The sequence below is a fragment of the Symphodus melops genome (assembly GCF_947650265.1).
Source record: "Symphodus melops genome assembly, chromosome: 7".
Lineage (NCBI taxonomy): Eukaryota > Metazoa > Chordata > Actinopteri > Labriformes > Labridae > Symphodus > Symphodus melops.
Window position 1 is genome coordinate 8574678 of NC_136697.1, and position 18393 is coordinate 8593070.

The following is an 18393-nucleotide window of genomic DNA, read 5'->3' on the forward strand; positions in this document are numbered from 1 at the left end:
AAGGCTGGAGACAGACTCGGTCAAACAACGGTTATCTGAAGTGGAGTCCATTAGCCCCTCTTAATGTGACAGGAGAGCAGAGTGAGCGTTCGGCGGAGTCAGTGAGCACATATGATGACAAATTAGGGGTGAGAAAAGTTGTCAACCCCGAGTTGAAAAGCCGAGAGATGAATGTGTGTCAGCTAAGCCTCGCGCAAAATCCTTCCAAAGACCACCTCAGGTGCTGGTTTTCAAACAGGTTTACACAGCAGAGAGAGGAATTAGGCTGTCAGTGTTTTACCACCAAGGATATTACATCATTAGCTCCAAATAATGACAAATTAGGACTAGAATGCTAACTTTCCTGAGAAAGACAAACAGAGCGATAGATGGACTCAGAGACGAGTCCACAAAGTCCATCTCTCTTTCATTGTCAGCGGAGCAGCTACAAGGTTTGCTCTTGATGGCAGTGCAGATAAAAGTCTTAGTGTGTACGACTTTCAGACAAAGCATGGTATGTAGCATTTCATACAACAAGGACATTTCAACTTTTCAAATCCTCTCAGCAATGTATGAATGTTAGACTTATGTTGTGTAGATCTCGCCTATGTAAAGACTTCTGTGTGTATGACTGTGAGCAGATGATTTCACTGTAAAACAACAGTGACGATTAATTTAAATAAACATGAACAGACATGATTTACATAAGTTTTCTTTTACCCTTTTTTCTCCCTGTTTTTGTCTTTCAGTTTCCAGGATTGAAACAACTGTTAAAAAATATTGTTTTCTTTTGTATTGACCCAATACTTTTTCAGTCCTTGTAATGATCATTTCATCCAGGCATGATATGAAATCATCCACTCACAATATCATAACATTAAATCTATTTAAAAAAAAGAAAACAGTTGCATTCGTAATCTGCCATCTTCAGTGTTGCCTTATGTTGTCAAGTTACAATTGAAAATGAAAACAAATTACATGAGTGCTTCTTCAGTGAAATAACACACAATGGTACATCATTTTAAAGTGGGGAAGGGGAGCTGTTACAGTTTATTTATTCAATGCTTTCAGGGTGATTTGAAGTTGACCAGTGTGTCGGTTAGAGTCCACTCTTTGGACTCAAGAACGTTTACACATACAGGGTCTTCTGTATGTGTAGTCTTAGTGTTTTGGTGCAAAAACAACTAACAAAAGGAATAATAAAATAAAATCAGAAATTATCTTGGGCCTGGTTTACAGAAGACGATCCTCTGAAACTGACTAGGCTACTTTTTAATTTCCAAAAAAGTTCTGTTATTAATTGATGTTTTGATAACAATCGCAATGCAAGTGTTGCACATGGCTCAACAAATGAAAACCTTGTCGAGAATGCGAGCCCAAGAGTGGCAGTTGGCGATTTAACTTTTAAACAAAACAGCATACACATACTCTTCCTACTACAGAGCAGTGAGGTGTTGACTTACAGACACGGTTAACAGACATTTGTGTGGATGGACAACGAGGTATGTCATCTAACTTTTATGCCACACTTAGTGTAAGTGATATATCACCACATTTAAACTTAAGTGTTTAGCCCCAGTGTCACCTGAAGCCATTTTGAATAATAACACAAAACTTAAAGACACACAAAATACAGGATTATGTTTGTTTTAAATTACTGAGGAATTCAACCAGCAGCAGACAAACCCTCAGGGACTAATTATGAAATGACCTAAATGCTTCTTTAACATTGAGAACAATGTAGAAAACAATACATTTACATTTTTACTGACAAAACAACAAGGTGAAAGAAGGTGATGTTGGATATGTAGATACCCTGAACTCAAACAAACGTTAAATGTAATGACAGTAACGAACAGTCTGAAATGTTATGTGTGTAAGTAGGATATGTGCTGCTGTGTTTGATGTGTGCACATTTAACCTTTGAGTGTCAATGCATTTTAATATGGCATTTTCAGGCATTTAGCATTTACCAGGTTTGTGTGTGTGTGTGTGTGTGTGTGTGTGTGTGAGTGTGAGTGTGTGTGTGTGTGAGCATGTGTGTGTGTGAGTGAGATAACTGGATCATTACTTTTGAACCGCTCACACCGACTCTCGCTCTCTTTGAAGGAGACCCTGCGGCGGTTTGGCTCCTAAATCGCATAATGGCTTCAATAACAGCCCCATATCTTGGTGACAGCTAATTTAAAAGGCTGGCAGGTTTAATGTACTGTATATCACAATTCACTGTGACGTAAAAAACTAAGAGAATAATAAATAGATAATCAAACGTCTTACATCAGCCAAGAGAAAAAAGTAGGGTAGAAACAGGATCATAAGCTGTTTGACATTTTGGCACGACGTTCGTTTTAAAGTATTCTCATAAGGACAGGCTTTACAGAGCAGCTCAGTGCTGCAGTTGCAGAAGGAGGCTAAACTTGTTAATAACATGTTTACAGAATGATGTGAGAGCCCATTGGAAATGAATGTTAAACTGGTTTTAGTACCAAGAGAGATTTAGACTGGTTTAGATCAAATGGTTATTTTTAAACTTTAAAGGGGACATATTATGAAAACTCTACTTTAGTTAGATTTTTTTATTATTATTATTATTTTTTACATTTATTTGGGTAACCTAAGTGTCTATCGACCCACAAAATGTGAAGTAAACCCATCATCCAGTCCATGTTTGTGGTCTGCACAAGTCTAACAACACAGAGAAAAATGCTCTGTATCAAATGTGCTCTCCTTGTGATGTCACAGTGGGTTTGTGGTAAAAAAAAAAAAAACCCTCCCCTCCCCTAGTATCACCACAGATGGACTCCACCCCCAGTCTTGAGCAAAACCTTTACACAGGTCTCCTATTTATTTCTCGCAAGCGAAGGACTGAAAACTCAACGGGGGCATTTAAAGAGACACACACCAAAACGAAGCATTCTGAAAAAGCTGGTTTCTACAACGTCACAAACCTTATCTGGTGCTTCATTCATGTTATATTTGGACCAAAACACAGCACAGATGTTTCATTTAGACCACAGGGGACTGTTTAAAAATGGGGAAAAGGAGGATTATAGGTCATCTTTAAACTATCTGTACTCTATCACATGGATACTGTATGCACAAATCTGTTTAGTAACTCATAGCATATACTGTATGGAAAAATCAGTCAAGTCCAACTTTCTCTAAATTGTATGCCAACAGTCCCTAGAACTACAAAAAGGTTTCTGAGGTCTACAAACGACTAATGCTTCCTGTTGTTTGACAAAGGCACAATTGTGACAAAAGAGCAAAGAACAATACTGGCAAAGATAATATTTACAGAGCAGTTTATTACCTGTGTGGAGATAGTATTGTTTATTTGCTGCTCATACATGTTGGTAACCCACAAAACTTCAGCACATTTTCGGGAGTGTGAAAGTACAAGTGGTCATTCATGTTCTTATTTGGGCTGCTGGGGGTTAATGGCAGGAATTTTCTAACAGTAAAACTGCTCTGATTTAACGTGCTGTCTTTGCCAGTATAAACTCGTCATGAAGCATTTTGGGTCCAGGAGAAAACTGTGCAAAATCTAACAAACTGCCTTGAGTGATGTTGCCCGACTAGAAAATGTGTGGATGTGTAGAAAAAGAAGTGAGCGCACCAAACCTCTGTAACCTAATTCCCAATTTTGCATGAGGCTAGCAACACTGAAGCAGTCAATAAGTGGACAATTAATGATCATTATTTTGGCTTTACGATACCAATATGGAGTAAAAGTCAAAATAATCTTTTCAGTTTATTGAGAGTGATTCTGCTTATACTCAGTAAGAGTGAATAGCTGACCTATGGACTTCAGTGTGTATGTGATGCTAAGAATCAGTCTGCTATTTCAGTGTCTCTAACATTTGACCTTCTTCGTTGTTTTTAGTGTATTGTGTCTTTTTCTGTTCTTTTAATGCCTTGCTGCAAGACCAATCGTCTCTCATTGACAAATAAAGTTAAAGTTGTCATTTTAACCCTATACTACAAGAGAATGCCACCATAAAGGTCCCAGTGATGGAACACAATGCTATTAAAGCCAACAATTACATGAAATAGTGTTTATTTATTGACAGCAGCTCCATTGTGGAATAATTTAAAGTAGTTAAATGAATTAATAAAGTTAAATCCACATGTCCAATGTTGGCATATACTTGCATATTTTTACAACGGAAAATATCTGAACAAAAACGAATAGGCGTTTCTCAAAGAGACATACCTTTGATCACATTTAAAGCAACTCTTAAAGATTTATTATCAACAAAAGAAATTATTCTTTAAACAGCCATTTAGTCTTTGACAGATTTGTGCATCACAACTGTCTGACAATGCCAAATGCTTTCAAAATGTTTTTATTGGCATGCATCGAGAAAATAATCATCATCAGTTATTCGGGATCAAAAGACAAACGTTTCAACATGAGAAAGATGGAAAATAACCAAACCAGAGCAGGAATCTGGTATAATTCGTTTTTAATATGCAGTAATAAGATTTGAAGTTTCCATCCAGGTGTACGTGTGTAAATGTGTTTGTGCACAGGTGTCCCCTGTGCTGTGTGAGATTAAATTAAGCAGAATTTATGTCAGTTTTGATGTTCAATGTTAAGCTATTCACACGCTGTCAATGCCATTACCACACACCCAACATGTAGAAGGAATCTGGATTCTCTGCCAGAAGTCAGCATGATCTGCTGCCAGCTGGCTCCTCTGGTACCACCAAACCTGCGTAACACAGACGAGTCTGAACCTGTTCAGACACCACAAGGCCGAGTGGAATGTTATATATAGCCAAAAGCCGGCATCCTTTGAAGACATCCCCAACCCTAGTAATGTTCGTACTGTTGGACTTTTTAAGACAGTAAAAATTTCAGTTTAAATGAGAAAAGCAAAACACAGGGAAATGGGACTTGTTTAAAACATCTGCACACTCTCAGTGCATGATTTCAGAAGCACCCTTTCTCTCTCATCTCTCCAAACATAGTCCTTCCCCCATTCCCCCCTAATGATGTCTCAGTCACTCATCCCGCTCCACTCCTCCTTTGTCTCAGCTGGGGGGTGGGGGGTGAAGGGTATAATTGGCCGAGCCTGCTCAGGTGAAAGCAGACCTCTTGTCTGGGGACACAAAACCGTCTCTCTGTGTGTGTCTGCAGCGCTGCAAGGTCAAAAGGACACACCATTTTTTTTGTGAGACACACACACACACACACACACACACACACACACACACACACACACACACACACACACACACACACACAGACACACACACACACACACACACACACACACACACACACACACACACAGACACACACACACACACACACACACACACACACAGACACACACACACACACACACACACACACACAGAAGCGCATCACATACACACAGAGTCCTCTTCACTCATCCTCCAACCCCCTACAATCAGTGCAGCTACCTGGGAAAGGTAATTATTTGCTCTCCTGTCTGTCTGCTGGCTTTCAGGGTACTAATCTGCCAGGTCTGAGAAGAAACAGAGACAGAAAAAGTCTGTACCTAAAGGCTCTGTTTCGCTTTTCTTTAAAGTCTGTAGTTGTGAAAACCTTCTACTTGATAAAAAAAAATGAGTCTATTTTAGTGTGTTTAAACTGTTGCCTGCCCTGCTTCCCATCCTGGAGTCACTACATGTTGCAACTTCTGCTGAAACGACACTGTGTGGAGATCAGACCACCAAGTTTGGTAAAACGAGCATAAATACTGGAGATGTTTGGTTTTTTTTTCAAAAATGGAGAGAGGTTAGAACACAGAAAGGTTTAAAGGCCGCTGCAAAGTTGGCTAAACACTGAAGCTTCAGCGTCCGAGCATGGGCAACCTGCATGCACATCGACTCCAGGGAGGAGGGGAGATAGCTCCTTATAATGTTTTGAATTTATGTACCCTTTTTAAACACTTCCTGTCAGACTTATATTGCTCCTTTAATAAAGAGAAGAAGTCATAAAAGCATTTCAGCAATAAGCTGCATCACATTTGATTGTTTGCTGTTGCTGCTACAACAATAACAAGAACCAGTTTAATAGCTGTGCCATCTTTTCACACATGTATTGTTTGTTCCAATTCTTTAAGCAGGGCTGAAATATCTCTGTAAATACTGAGTATAGACGTGTAATATTTCTGTATATAAGTCATTAACCCCAGAGGGTGGGGGTGTATAACTTTAGTTATCCTCTGACTTCACTTTACTTTTCTTATTTGGAGTAAAAGGACGAGTTGGATCTGCACAGGGATTTATTGTTTCCAGAGGATGAACTTTTGATGAAAATTGTTGTGAGATCCTACCAACTTTCACCAGCACCATCATCCATTTGACTTTTTTTGGCTTGAATAGTGGAATTTTAATATAGTCCAACTATTTAGTTTATTGTATTACACATTGTTACATGTGACCTTCACCTCATTCTTATCAAGCGATATCAATGTGTCTGTGTACATAAGTTATATCCACAATCTATCTACATTTATAACTGAAAGGTGTTTGTGATGTACATGTTCTACAATTAGTAACAGTTGTAGCACTTTGCCCTCCTCTTGTTACTACCATTACAACTCTTCTTATCTTACTTAAGTATTTGTATTTACAATACATCACAGGTCATACATTTCCTTTTGGCTGGCTCTAACTAACTCATCTTTCATATCTTATCTGATCTTATCTGTATCTGTGTTAGTCCAAACCTGACAAAACCTTCGCCTACCAGCCACTATCCTGCTTCATGCGTGTCAATATTTTTCTATGACTGAATCTCTAACAAGTTACTTCAAGGGAATTCTGTTATCGCTACAGAATCATGTTAGTGATTGGAACCTTTGCACTGACCGTGGAAACCAAAATGAACAGTTCAGGCACAGGCAGAACAGGTGAAACGTGATGCTAGTCTAATGTTGTACAACTGTTCTGCTCACACATTATGAAGAGCAGAGGGTTTAATGCTACAAAGAGCATAAATAACAATTCATTGACAGGCTCTTTGGTAAAAATGAAAAAGGTTGATTGAATGTAACTGAAGTCATCTTAGTCACAGTCCACTTATACCACCTGGAAAGATCAAGAAATAAGAATATCAACAAACAGGTTCATTGACCTTCATTGATCTGCATTTTTAACAAGTGTTGAAATCTATATATATATATATATATATATATATATATATACACACACATTTCTTTGCACTGTATGCTGAAGGAAATATGAGTGACTATTGCTCATGGCATACCTTTTGTATTTGGTGATGAAATTTCCTTCTAGGCCTTAAATGTTGACACTGTGAAAAAGTATTTTGGATAATCCTATGTGGAACATGAGTGTCTAAGACACAATGTAATGCCATTGCATTCACTTTATAATCACATATTACTCTGCATAAACTAGACTTTTGAACTGCTCGTGGTGTTAAATGAAAGAATCATCAAAGACATCAGTGGTTCAACCTCTGGAAACCGCAGGTGTCTGCACCGATTTGAATGGCAATCCATTTAATAAGGTGTAAATTAATTTTATCTTGACTAACATCCCTTCCTTTTACAAGGTCATCATGCACAGGCGCTTTGTCAGATCTGTTTGTGCACATTTTCTTTTATTTTGGTGCCTTGCTCAATGGCACCTCAGCAGTACTCATGAAGTGCCCTGGCACCTCTCCAGATACCAGAAAAACGTCCGTATTTTAGTCCTCACCGGGAATTATGAGGAAGATTGCATCTGCTGTCTTTTGTACTAATGCTCATGGTTTCTTGTCTTCAAGTCTGGCTTGTGGTTTACATCAAACAGTCTTGTTGATCAAATTTACACAAAGAGACGAACCAGTTGGTTAAAGTTGGGACAAAACATCAAGAGGTTGTAATTATAACATGACTTCCGATTAAACCCTCGTTTCCTGGTGGAAGATCCGATGTTCTTTCGCCCCTCCATCAACCAAGACCCTCACTCCAATGGAGCGCAACAGAAATGACTCCTAAAACCCAAAATTAAGTTAGTATTTAAGCAACATGGGGTTTATCCTCTAAAAGTCAATGGCGATTTTAAATGGGTTTGTGGTTAGAAGTCTGAAATAAGGTCTTTGGTTAACACAAAATGAAGACATATTGGCGTTTTGTTGAACTTCATAAACTACGTTGGGTAATACAAGGTAATACTTGTGAAATGTGACATTTAATGGCAGCTGCTAATCTGTGGCTAAATGAGACTACAGTGGTTGTCAGGGACTTGATGTCATCTTGCTTGGAACTCTCACTCCGCCTTACAGCCTCAGCCTAGTTGTGTTTTTCATTTCTCTTACAAATATTAGGTTACCAAACAATGTATTAAACTTCAGTTTCTTTCTAGAGCTTGCTTGTCAAAACCGTTGATTGCATTGTCTGAACATAACGGTAATGTCAAAATCATCCTACCGCGGTGTAGTTCTGCTACAACCTGCATGAGACACATGGTTATGAGAAAGCATCGATATCTTAAGGGACTGGGACTTGAATGTTGACTTTCTCTAGTTTTGTTAAATCTCAATGTCATTGAGCTGTAATAAGAGCTGCATATTTTAGTGAAAAAACTGGCTCCCCATAGATTTATGGCCTGCATGGGTGGCCCCGCTGGAAGTTGAACTCCCAAGCACACAACTAGACCCCATATTGACACACAATACACAGCGCGCTATACACAATACATCACCACTTGGCCTTTCACTCACCCACGTTGTGCACCAGCTTTCTTTAGCTTTCCATGGCTCGTGACGGAAGGGAAAGAAGTGAGGTGTTTAAGAAAACACTACGTCATTTTACATCAATCAAGAGTATTTGAATTTCTCTTGATTGCTACGGCTATGACTTTGTTTAAGATAAACAGGTTGGTTCTCTGATACATCTGGTCAACAATTGCTGAGGCAGTAGGTCCCATGATAACACTGAAGCTGCGTTCACACTGCAAGCCTAAATGCTTTAACTTTTTTTATCTGGTTTTTTTGTTTGGCTGTTCACATTGTCTTTTAAATGTGGCCTGCATCAGACTCCTGTGTGAACTGATCATGGTCCTGAATTGACTCACATGAGCAAAAGAACAACAACAAAGACGTCACATGCCGCACAGCGTGAAGAGAGATCATTTGATATTAGATGGAACTAATGATATATAACCTCCTGCAGAAGAACAAAGGGTGTCCTTTACAGCTATTAAGGTGACTTTAGGATTAACGCTGTTCTTTCAGCACTGTGAAGGAGGTTCATTTCTTAATTAGATAGAACGCTATCTATATCTGCTCCACATATAACTTGCTCCAAAGCAGGTGATGTTCAAGACAATGTTCAAAATAAGAAATCAGGGGTCTATGAAACTCTGTAACTGACCAATCAGAAGTCAGGACTGACAGACAGGCTTTGTTTCCTGCTCCATTCCAAGCCGGCTGTTCAAACTGAGTTCCCATTAGAAAAGAACCGACCATGTCTGATGTGGATCACCATAAAAACGGCTCAAATCTGACTTGAAGGGATCAGACTGTGTTACACGTTGTGCTGTTCACACTGAAAAAAAAATCTGATCTGAATCACATAGGAGCAAATCAGAGATTCAGGTCACTTTTGTCTGGCTCTTGAAACGTGTGCATAAAATAGAGCAACAACCATACAGAAAAATTATGTTATGTGATACCCACATATGGAGAAATGAACACCATTACGCGCTGAATAAAAAACAAAAAATCTCAGGCATCATGTGTTTTCTTTACGGCTCCAGCAAAAGACCAACAATGGGTGAGATTTTGTCCCTTTGTCACGCTTCTATCTAGAGTGTCATGGCTGGATAGAAATGTGGCACAGCTGAGCTACTGAAAGATGAGCTAAGTGGAGCGGCTGGGATGGATGAACAGCTATAGCTTATGGCATAAGAGGACAAGCTTTGCCCCTGTAGTAGCAACCCTATACTACCTTTTAGCCCCATGGTTTCTCCCCATTACCTCTTTAATGACACACCTATTGTCAGACATTTTCTTTAAACAGGAACCCACTTGTAATGATACAAGCAGTCTATTTATGGAACAAAGTTGGCAACTAAAAGTGATATCAGGTCCCGGAGTTTACGACTGTCCCTTTTGTCTTTCTTGACCTTGACAGGATATATTTATTTTTTCACAACTAAAACAACATTTGACATAAATTAAATTATTAATCTCAGGCAAGGTGGACAGGAAATTTAAAAAAGTGGCCATTTACAACTTGTCTACTTTTCCTGCTAATAAAGATGCTTTGATACCGATTTAGTGTGTTACTCATCCTATCCAGGATTTTATGCACTTAATTGTTTTTTTTAAAGAAAGTCATTCCATTGAAAGCTGTTCATTTCAGCCCTAGGGTTAAAGGCACAGTATGTCGATTTCTCCACCAGTGGTTTCTCAATTAATACAATAAGGAAATAATAAAACATAACGTTGGCGGGGAATCATGGGAGTCCCTCTGCTTCCCCTGCCCCAGGATGAAACTGAACTCCATTTATCATAGTGAAGGCTAACAGGTGAAACCGACCCGAGGAAGAGAATATGTTTACTGCCGATGTATCCAAGTATAAGTTACATGACATTTTCATCTCAACAGTACTACTAAAAGTACTATCGCTTCCTTATGTTTGATGTAACATTCTTTGTTTCCACAGAAATGATGAACATGTCTGGCCTGTCACGGCAGCTCTGTCATGGCGGCCGCCACGTCTTGTTATCACTATAAAATTAGAGATTTCACTGGCTTTGATAACTGTTGGAAATATGTAAAGTAATTTAAGTACTCAACAAAAAAAATAGATATAACAGTCGTTTGTCAATTTTAAACTAATTTAAATATTTTAATGGAAACATTTCAATAGAATGCAACATATATCCGATTTACAGAAAGTTGTTTTTAAATTGTTAATGAAAGTTACATCAAAAGTGCAAAGTAAACTGTGACACGCAGGATTAAAAGGGAAAGTGTTTCAGATTTTGTTAAAGTCTACATGCCAGACATACCTGGTTTAGACTTTCACAGGCCTTCTTTGGTCCGTCTTAAAAGAAGTTAAAGTTGTTGAAAAATTGTTACTTTCCTTCCTTTTGATTCGTTCTGGCTACAAGGCGGAAAACACCAAATGTTTTTGATTTCAGGATGATCTGCAGTTAATGGTACAAACGAGTAGACTGTTATGGCAAACTTGAACAAAGAAGTCCCAACAGGTGGAACAGGTAAATGGCCCTTGGGCTGATTAGTCGCAGAATCAGGCAGACTCTCGGTCTCTGCTGCAGGCTAATAAGGAGAAATAAAGATGTGAAACCGAGACAAAGAGGAGGACCGGTTCTGCTAGATCAGGTGGAAGAACAGCTGTTGCCTTTAAGTTCATATTTTAGCATATTAAACTCAGATACCCTGATCTTCTGTCCAATACTTCAGATACAGTCACAAGCGATTAACTTTGTGTGCACACTTAGGAGAATATAGAGTAACAGTGTTGATGTGAAAATGGCTTTGGAGACAGTTTTACAGAGAAAGTTTTTTTTAAGGTTATTCTTTCTATCTGAATTAAATTTTTCCTTTTTTACCATCTGCAATACAGAACAAAAATACAAATGATACAAACAATATAAAAGACTATGAAGAGAAAGTAAAGGGAGAGAAGCCACTGAAGAAAAACTAAACTGCAAAAACATTCAAAACATTGTTTTGTTGAGAATGAGCTTAGCGGCTCTGATACAGCCTGTCATTATCAATAAAGAGGCTCCAGAAACCAGCCTTCTAGATTCTTCTGCACCGCCTCCATTAACTTAGTACCATTGGGTGTTGTATTTAATATTCTTGAAACCACCTGAGGACGAGCCATATGACTCATTGAGGAGCTATCTACACATACTGCCACAGACCGAGATATGGGTTCATTTGAATTAGTATGTAAAGGTCATTGGAGGGGTGAGACTGAAACGATTGAAGCAATATCACAGTCACAAACCACAACTGATTATTGGTAAATCAAATTGAGATTAATGAGGAGCATAAAGTTGATAGAACATACAAACAGTCATGATTATCTCTCTCTCTCGGTCTTGTTACTCAGTGGGTCATCGTTAGCATTGCAGCTCCTAATTACCTCTGATCCTGATCACACATGAGATACCTTAATGTGCCAACATGCTGCTAAGTACGTGGCAGGACCTGATCCCATTAGCCTAACAGCTAACTGCTAATGGCCTCATTAGTCCCTTACCTGCTGCTCGAAGCTAAACCATTTAGCATTGCTGGTATCTAAACACTCGAGCATGGAATTGATCGTTTGCTTAAACAGTGACTTAATTAACATTATGTAAATTGAGCCACACGATTTAATTTGAGCACAAACGCAAAGCATGACTCATATCGCAACCCTTCTGCTACACAATGTGCATCATGTAATGTGCGACTAGCATAAACGGTGCAGAATCTTGTGTGTCTGCAGCAAACTGTAAGTTCCCCTGCCATGCAACCACCAACATCCCAGCCCAGTCCATCCTTACATCATGGACTGGGCTGGGATGTTGGTGGTTGCACCCCCCCCCCCCCCCCTTACAGTCAGACTGTTTGACCACAGCAGGCGTCAAACTCAGTCGTCAGGAAGAGCAGAATTACAGATAACAGGGCTTCAGTCCGATGTTATTGCTATTCTTTTTTCCCATGATTCTTCTCATCGGTTTGCGTTTGTTCTTGTTTCCTCTCCTCCCCACCTCTTTATGATATCTTTCCAGAAGCTAGCTAGCATGTCTCCATGCTGTACTTGTACTTTCTTTTTCCCTCCTCTAATCACTTTGTTGCTGTTTTATGCCATGCAAGGCGGCATATTTATCCAAGATAACAGCCGGGTTTCCCCCCACTTTGTGTGAGATAGAGGATAATTGCTGTGTGTGTGTGTGTGTGTGTGTGTTTGTATTCTGAGAAGTATGCTGCGTCTGAGTAAAACTATTTGATAGTGTCAACATAGCTATATATATATATAGATATATATAGGGATATATATACATATATATTATATATATATATATATATATATATATATATATATATATATATATATATATATATATATATATATATTGCATGGGATATATGTGTGTGTGTGTGTCAATAGTTAAGACAGATGCCCAACCAAAACTGGGGAGAATTTCTGCAGTTAGTGTTGAGTCACAGAAAAGGCTGCAGAGGTACAGAGTGTCCCAGGCGGTGTGAGGTGTGAGGAACATGATGTCCATTGTTGTGTTTATTCTCTGATGAGCCCACTGCCCAACAGAAATGTAGTTTTGCTTATGTAAATTATGTAATCACAGAAAAACTTGAGTGATTCAACCAAGCTCTGAACCAATACAAATCATCAAATCATACAATCAGTCCTTAAAAAAGAAGAAGAAACATAGACATGTTTTGCATAGAGATGATTGAAAATTGATGAAAGGTTTATAGGAAGGAATACAAATTCCCAGCACACAGCACAAACCTAAATGTTAGCAAGATAATTTAAATTAAAGCCACATTCACCTGAAAAGACATTTAACTAATACATTTTGCTTGCTGTATTTGAAGATATTTGTAGTTATTTTAATCAAATCAGGCCTTTTTTGCTCATTAAATCTTGAAATAAGAAGTGAACCTTGACTTGTTGGTTGAATGTGACTCATAATAAGTTTAATGACACATTTTTAAGACATGTCCACTCACTAAGATTTGAGTTCCTGAAGCTTTGAAGCACAAATGGGTGAACAAGATAAAGTTCTTTTTTATCTCTACTTTGGGCAACATTTCAGTCTATTAAGGGGGATGCCGCATCTGTCTGTCTCTGTGTGTGTGTGTGTGTGTGTGTGTGTGTGTGTGTGTGTGTGTGTGTCTGCTTAACTGTAATCTGAAGTAATTGTGTTTAGAAAACACTTGAGCTGAAAGGCTTCCTCCTTTCAGAAAAGAGACACAAAAGGAGAAACCTGAGCCAGGGGCCAATTCTTTATCTCTGTCTGTCTCTCTGTTCTTTGCTGTTTTTCCTACATGTCCTTGGTTTGATAATGCCTTAGATTGAGTAGATAGAGGAGAGACTTCTTCAGAACAATAATCAGTGGCCTTGAAGTTTATTTTAAAGATAATTTTGTGTTTTTTAAATGGAGGATACCGAGTCAGAAACTTGGTCATTTTGCTTTTAATTGCCCCACAATGTTCAGAAAGATATCAAGTTCAGAATCAATAGAAAACATAGATATCATGTTGTTAAAACCATTTCTGATAAATGGATATCCATACAAGAATCATAGTTTTCCAGCAGCACAGTCCGTCAGCACATGAGCAGGACACTCTGCATGTCTGCATCCTCAGCTGAGTGAAAGTAGAGGAAGCGTGTGTCAAGTTTTTCCTCAGGAAACTGAATCCATTTCCACTCGGCTCGGGGACAGCAAGGGAAGTGGTTTTGCGTAAGCGTGGCGGGTTAAAAATAACAGAGTATAAAGGCAGAGGGCTGCGGGACATTGACAATCACAGCACCAGGAGCAAAGCGAAACGTTGTCATGACTGAAATTGATGTGGCATCACAATTTAAACAAAACAGTTCAATTTGATGATTTGTTAAGCATTTTAAAAGAATTTCCTTTTTTTGTGTGTGGACATTTTGTGCCTCTATTGTAGAGACAGAAAAGTGGATAAAGTCACAACAGAGAGTGGGGACATATGAGAAAGAAGCCACAGGTCGGATTTAAACCCAGGCGCACGCACAGAGAAAGCGTTCTTCTGTACATCCGGCGTGCAAACTAAACACTCGGCTACCACAACCCTTAAGAACTAATGTTTATAATAAACATAAAACCTCTTCATGCTGGAATGTTTTTTTGTAAGTCTGTTGTTAAATCAACATTTCCTCTGCTCTGTTTGATTGAACATTCATGAATCAACAGTAATGAACTGAAAGAACATTATGGAACAAATACAGCTTAAAAAAAAACACATTTCACTGCTCATGAGCACAGAATGTTACATTACAGTTGTAATGCTTGGAAGAGGTTCACATACAATTTGATCAATTATTTGATAATACAAAAATGTACATGAAAAATGTATATCCAGTTTGTTAGCTCGCTCTCTCTCCCTCTCTCTCTCTCTCACACACACACGTGTCCATTAGCATAGCAATGACAGCAGTATTAGGGCTGTTGGGGGAAGATCATTAAGAAACATGTAGTTCTTTGTTGACACCCGGATTAACAGGTTGTTTCGATGATCCGCCGTTTCGCACGTTTGCTTGTTTGTTTCAAACACGCAGGGATCAAGTCGAGACAAATAAACCATGTGTGAAAGAGTGCTCGAGACTGAAACGAAACTGTTGAAAACATGTACTGTATAGATTTAAGAAACATCCACTTGGTCGTGTTCAGATGCTGCAAGTAATAACAGCATGGTGTGTTTCTTTAAAATTTCAACATGATAAAGAAACTTTTCTTAGGTTTTAGGCGCTGGGGTTTAAAGGCTCTCCTGCTGTCGTGCCATGTTTTCAGCCAGGTTAAGTGTCGCCCCCTGTGCTTGCTTTCAGGAAAGTGTGTGGTTTCACCTGAGAAGAACATACACTGAACTGCTGCAGCCAGAGAAGGTGATGCGTTAAATACCTCAGCACACAGCTCTCCGACAAGAGCGGAAAGCAGTGATGTTGAAAGTGTCTTTTGGGGCCAGCGGTTGTTTCATCATACAATTTATTGAATAATTCGTTTAAAAAAATCAAGTTTTTGTTTAATTATACTTAATGCACTTGTGTTACTCACCTGCTTGACGCACCTGAATGCCATTGTGTTTGTTTGCACCATTGGTTGCTTTGGGGGAGGTGTGTGTGTGTGTGTTTGGGGGCCGTGCAAGCCACACCTCCTGGTGTTAGTAATGGAGCTATAAGAGGCTCCGGCAGCTCTGTGTTGATACTCAAACATTGGATCCTGAAACGCTCCTCAGCTGCCAGAGAACAAGCAAGCGCTACATGGACAGAGAGGCACGTATGTGTTCGGATTTTTAGGCTTATATTTTTTGATCTTTTGCATCCAACCTTTCAGCATGGCTGTGGCTGAAGTTGTGATGCCGACAATCACCTCGTTCGCAAGTGTTCAGTCGATGGATGGAAAAAAGTTCCACAACGTAAGTAGATGTATTGTCACGTTGTAAATCTGCTATTTATCTCTGGAGTAGATTTACTTGTACTTTTATATACACCTTGGTTATCTTCTAACTTTAATGTTTATTTTGTGTAGCTGTGTGAGGCGGATGAGTGCGCACCGAGCACCGCAACCAACCCGCTCATCGAAGTGGAGTTTAGTATCGTCCAGACTCCGGCTGTGCCCCAAAAGGACGAGGATGAGCTGGCGAAATTCGTCGACCTCGAGTTCATTTTGTCCAACACCATAGGCTCAGATGTTGGCAGCGACAACGGGGACATTTCTCCGCAGCAGCAGTGCGCGTATTCTCTACCGGAGTCACCGGAGAGCTGCAGCGGTGCATCTGTGCCTGATTGCAACGACCACCTTCCCTCCTCTTCCCATCAGAGCTACCACGGCACCGTGAGCTTCACAGGCTCAGGTCCTATGCGCAGTCTAATGGCAGAGCTTCTTACACCAGAAATGAACTACCCGGGGGGGAGCTCACCGGAGAGTGCAGACAAGGCGAGAGACGCGCGAGAGTACACCGAACTGCACGCGATGAATGCGGTCTCAATTCCAGCAACTCCCGCTCACCACCAAGTATCCTCCTCTCCAGCAATGGAATTTAAAGTAAAAACTGAGCCTGTGAGTCAGTCTTGTATGATGGCTGCTGTAGGTGATGGGAACTTTATGGGACAGATGTTTGAGAGGCACACCATGCGCACTGTGCAGCCTTTTACGCACCACCAGGCTTCACTTCAAGGTGCGTTACAAGGATTCGGTTCGCATCAAATGCAGCACCCTGCACCCCAGGGACACACAGACTGCCATATGTCTCATATCAACTCCACCGTCAACAGCCCTCATCCTAATCAGCATCATCTCCAAAACCAGTTTATGAACACGCCCTACCAGCTTCATTACGCGCCCCAGAGTGTGCCGCAATATCAGGGACATTACAGCATGCACATTCACCAGCAGCATCACCCGGCTTCAATGCAGGGCATGATGCTCACTCCTCCGTCGTCGCCTTCACTGCTGGAGTTTTACGCCCAGGAGGAGGTGGGGAGCATTAAACAGAAGAGAGGCCGCAGGTCGTGGGCCAGAAAACGAGCGGCAACGCACAGCTGCGATTTCCCTGGGTGTGGGAAAACCTACACCAAGAGTTCGCACCTCAAAGCCCACATGAGGACACACACAGGTGAGCATATCAGACAGTGACCATCCATTGAAGTTTTCATTTCAGTGTCTATGTTGTAGGCATCCACCTTCGAACAAAAGTTAAACAAAGCTGTTCTTATTTTCCCAATAGGTGAGAAGCCGTACCACTGTAACTGGGATGGCTGTGGCTGGAAGTTCGCCCGGTCAGATGAGTTAACTCGACACTACAGGAAGCATACTGGACACCGACCCTTTCAGTGCCACCTGTGTGAGCGTGCGTTTTCCCGTTCAGATCACCTGGCACTCCACATGAAGAGGCACATGTAATTAAACTGTTTTATTTTTTAAATCATGCATGATAGATGCCCGGAGCATCACAGACAAAGCACCAGGGACTAATATCATTAGAGCAACAAGTTTCTGTGTAACACCTGTGCCTTGTAAAGTATCTCAGAAGTGCCTCTCCACCACAGAGAACAAGCTCTGGTGGGTTTGTACATAGCTGTGAAAATGTTTATAACTTATAGTCTGTATTTAAGGCATTCCCTGACTCTGTCTGTGGAATAAGTTATTGATTGTAAGTGAGTGCCTTAAGAGACTGGTTTGCCTCCCAAAGAGGAGACTCACTGTGGGCAGGACCCATTCGAATGTAAATATGTATTTTTGTAATGTTTACATCTCATCTTTGATACTAATGGAATCAGGTCAGGGTTGTTTGAGTGACAATTTACCATTTTTACTCTTGTATAGATATTCTAGATTTGCTAAGTATTGTCAGCTAGACCTACATTTCTAGGTATTGTGAAGGTTTTGCTTGAGCAGGATTATCAAATTCAGGTACTACAACTCAGCTTCAGTCCCACTGTTTATACAACCTCATTGAGTTCAGCCAGGATGTGTTTCTACACCCTAGATAAGGAGGGAGGACACTGAGATATTTTCTTATGAACTGTGTGTGTGTTTTGTGAAGAAGGAAGAAACCCAACGCAACCAATGGATGAACGTCTGTACTTGAAATCGAATTGCTGAAGAGATGTATCATTTCTCCCCCCACAATGCAACTGTTTGATGCGCTTAAGGGCTCAGAAAATTAAAGTACTTTTATAAAAGAA

At 40.0% G+C, this 18393-nt stretch overlaps 1 protein-coding gene across 2 annotated transcripts in view; it reads left to right on the forward strand.

Moving 5' to 3' along the window:
- The window catches only part of klf17 (Kruppel like factor 17), an 86405-nt gene extending 68012 nt beyond the window's left edge, over positions 1–18393 (forward strand). The window contains exons 3-5 of one of the 2 annotated variants that reach the window (XM_079349449.1): positions 16040–16121; positions 16235–17321; positions 17433–18393. In XM_079349449.1, the coding sequence (XP_079205575.1) occupies positions 16041–16121; positions 16235–17321; positions 17433–17608 (1344 nt within the window). In that variant the 5' untranslated portion in view covers position 16040 and the 3' untranslated portion in view covers positions 17609–18393. Of the gene's footprint in view, positions 1–15788; positions 16122–16234; positions 17322–17432 lie in introns of those variants that run through there. The other variant, XM_079349448.1, reaches the window with a different exon arrangement.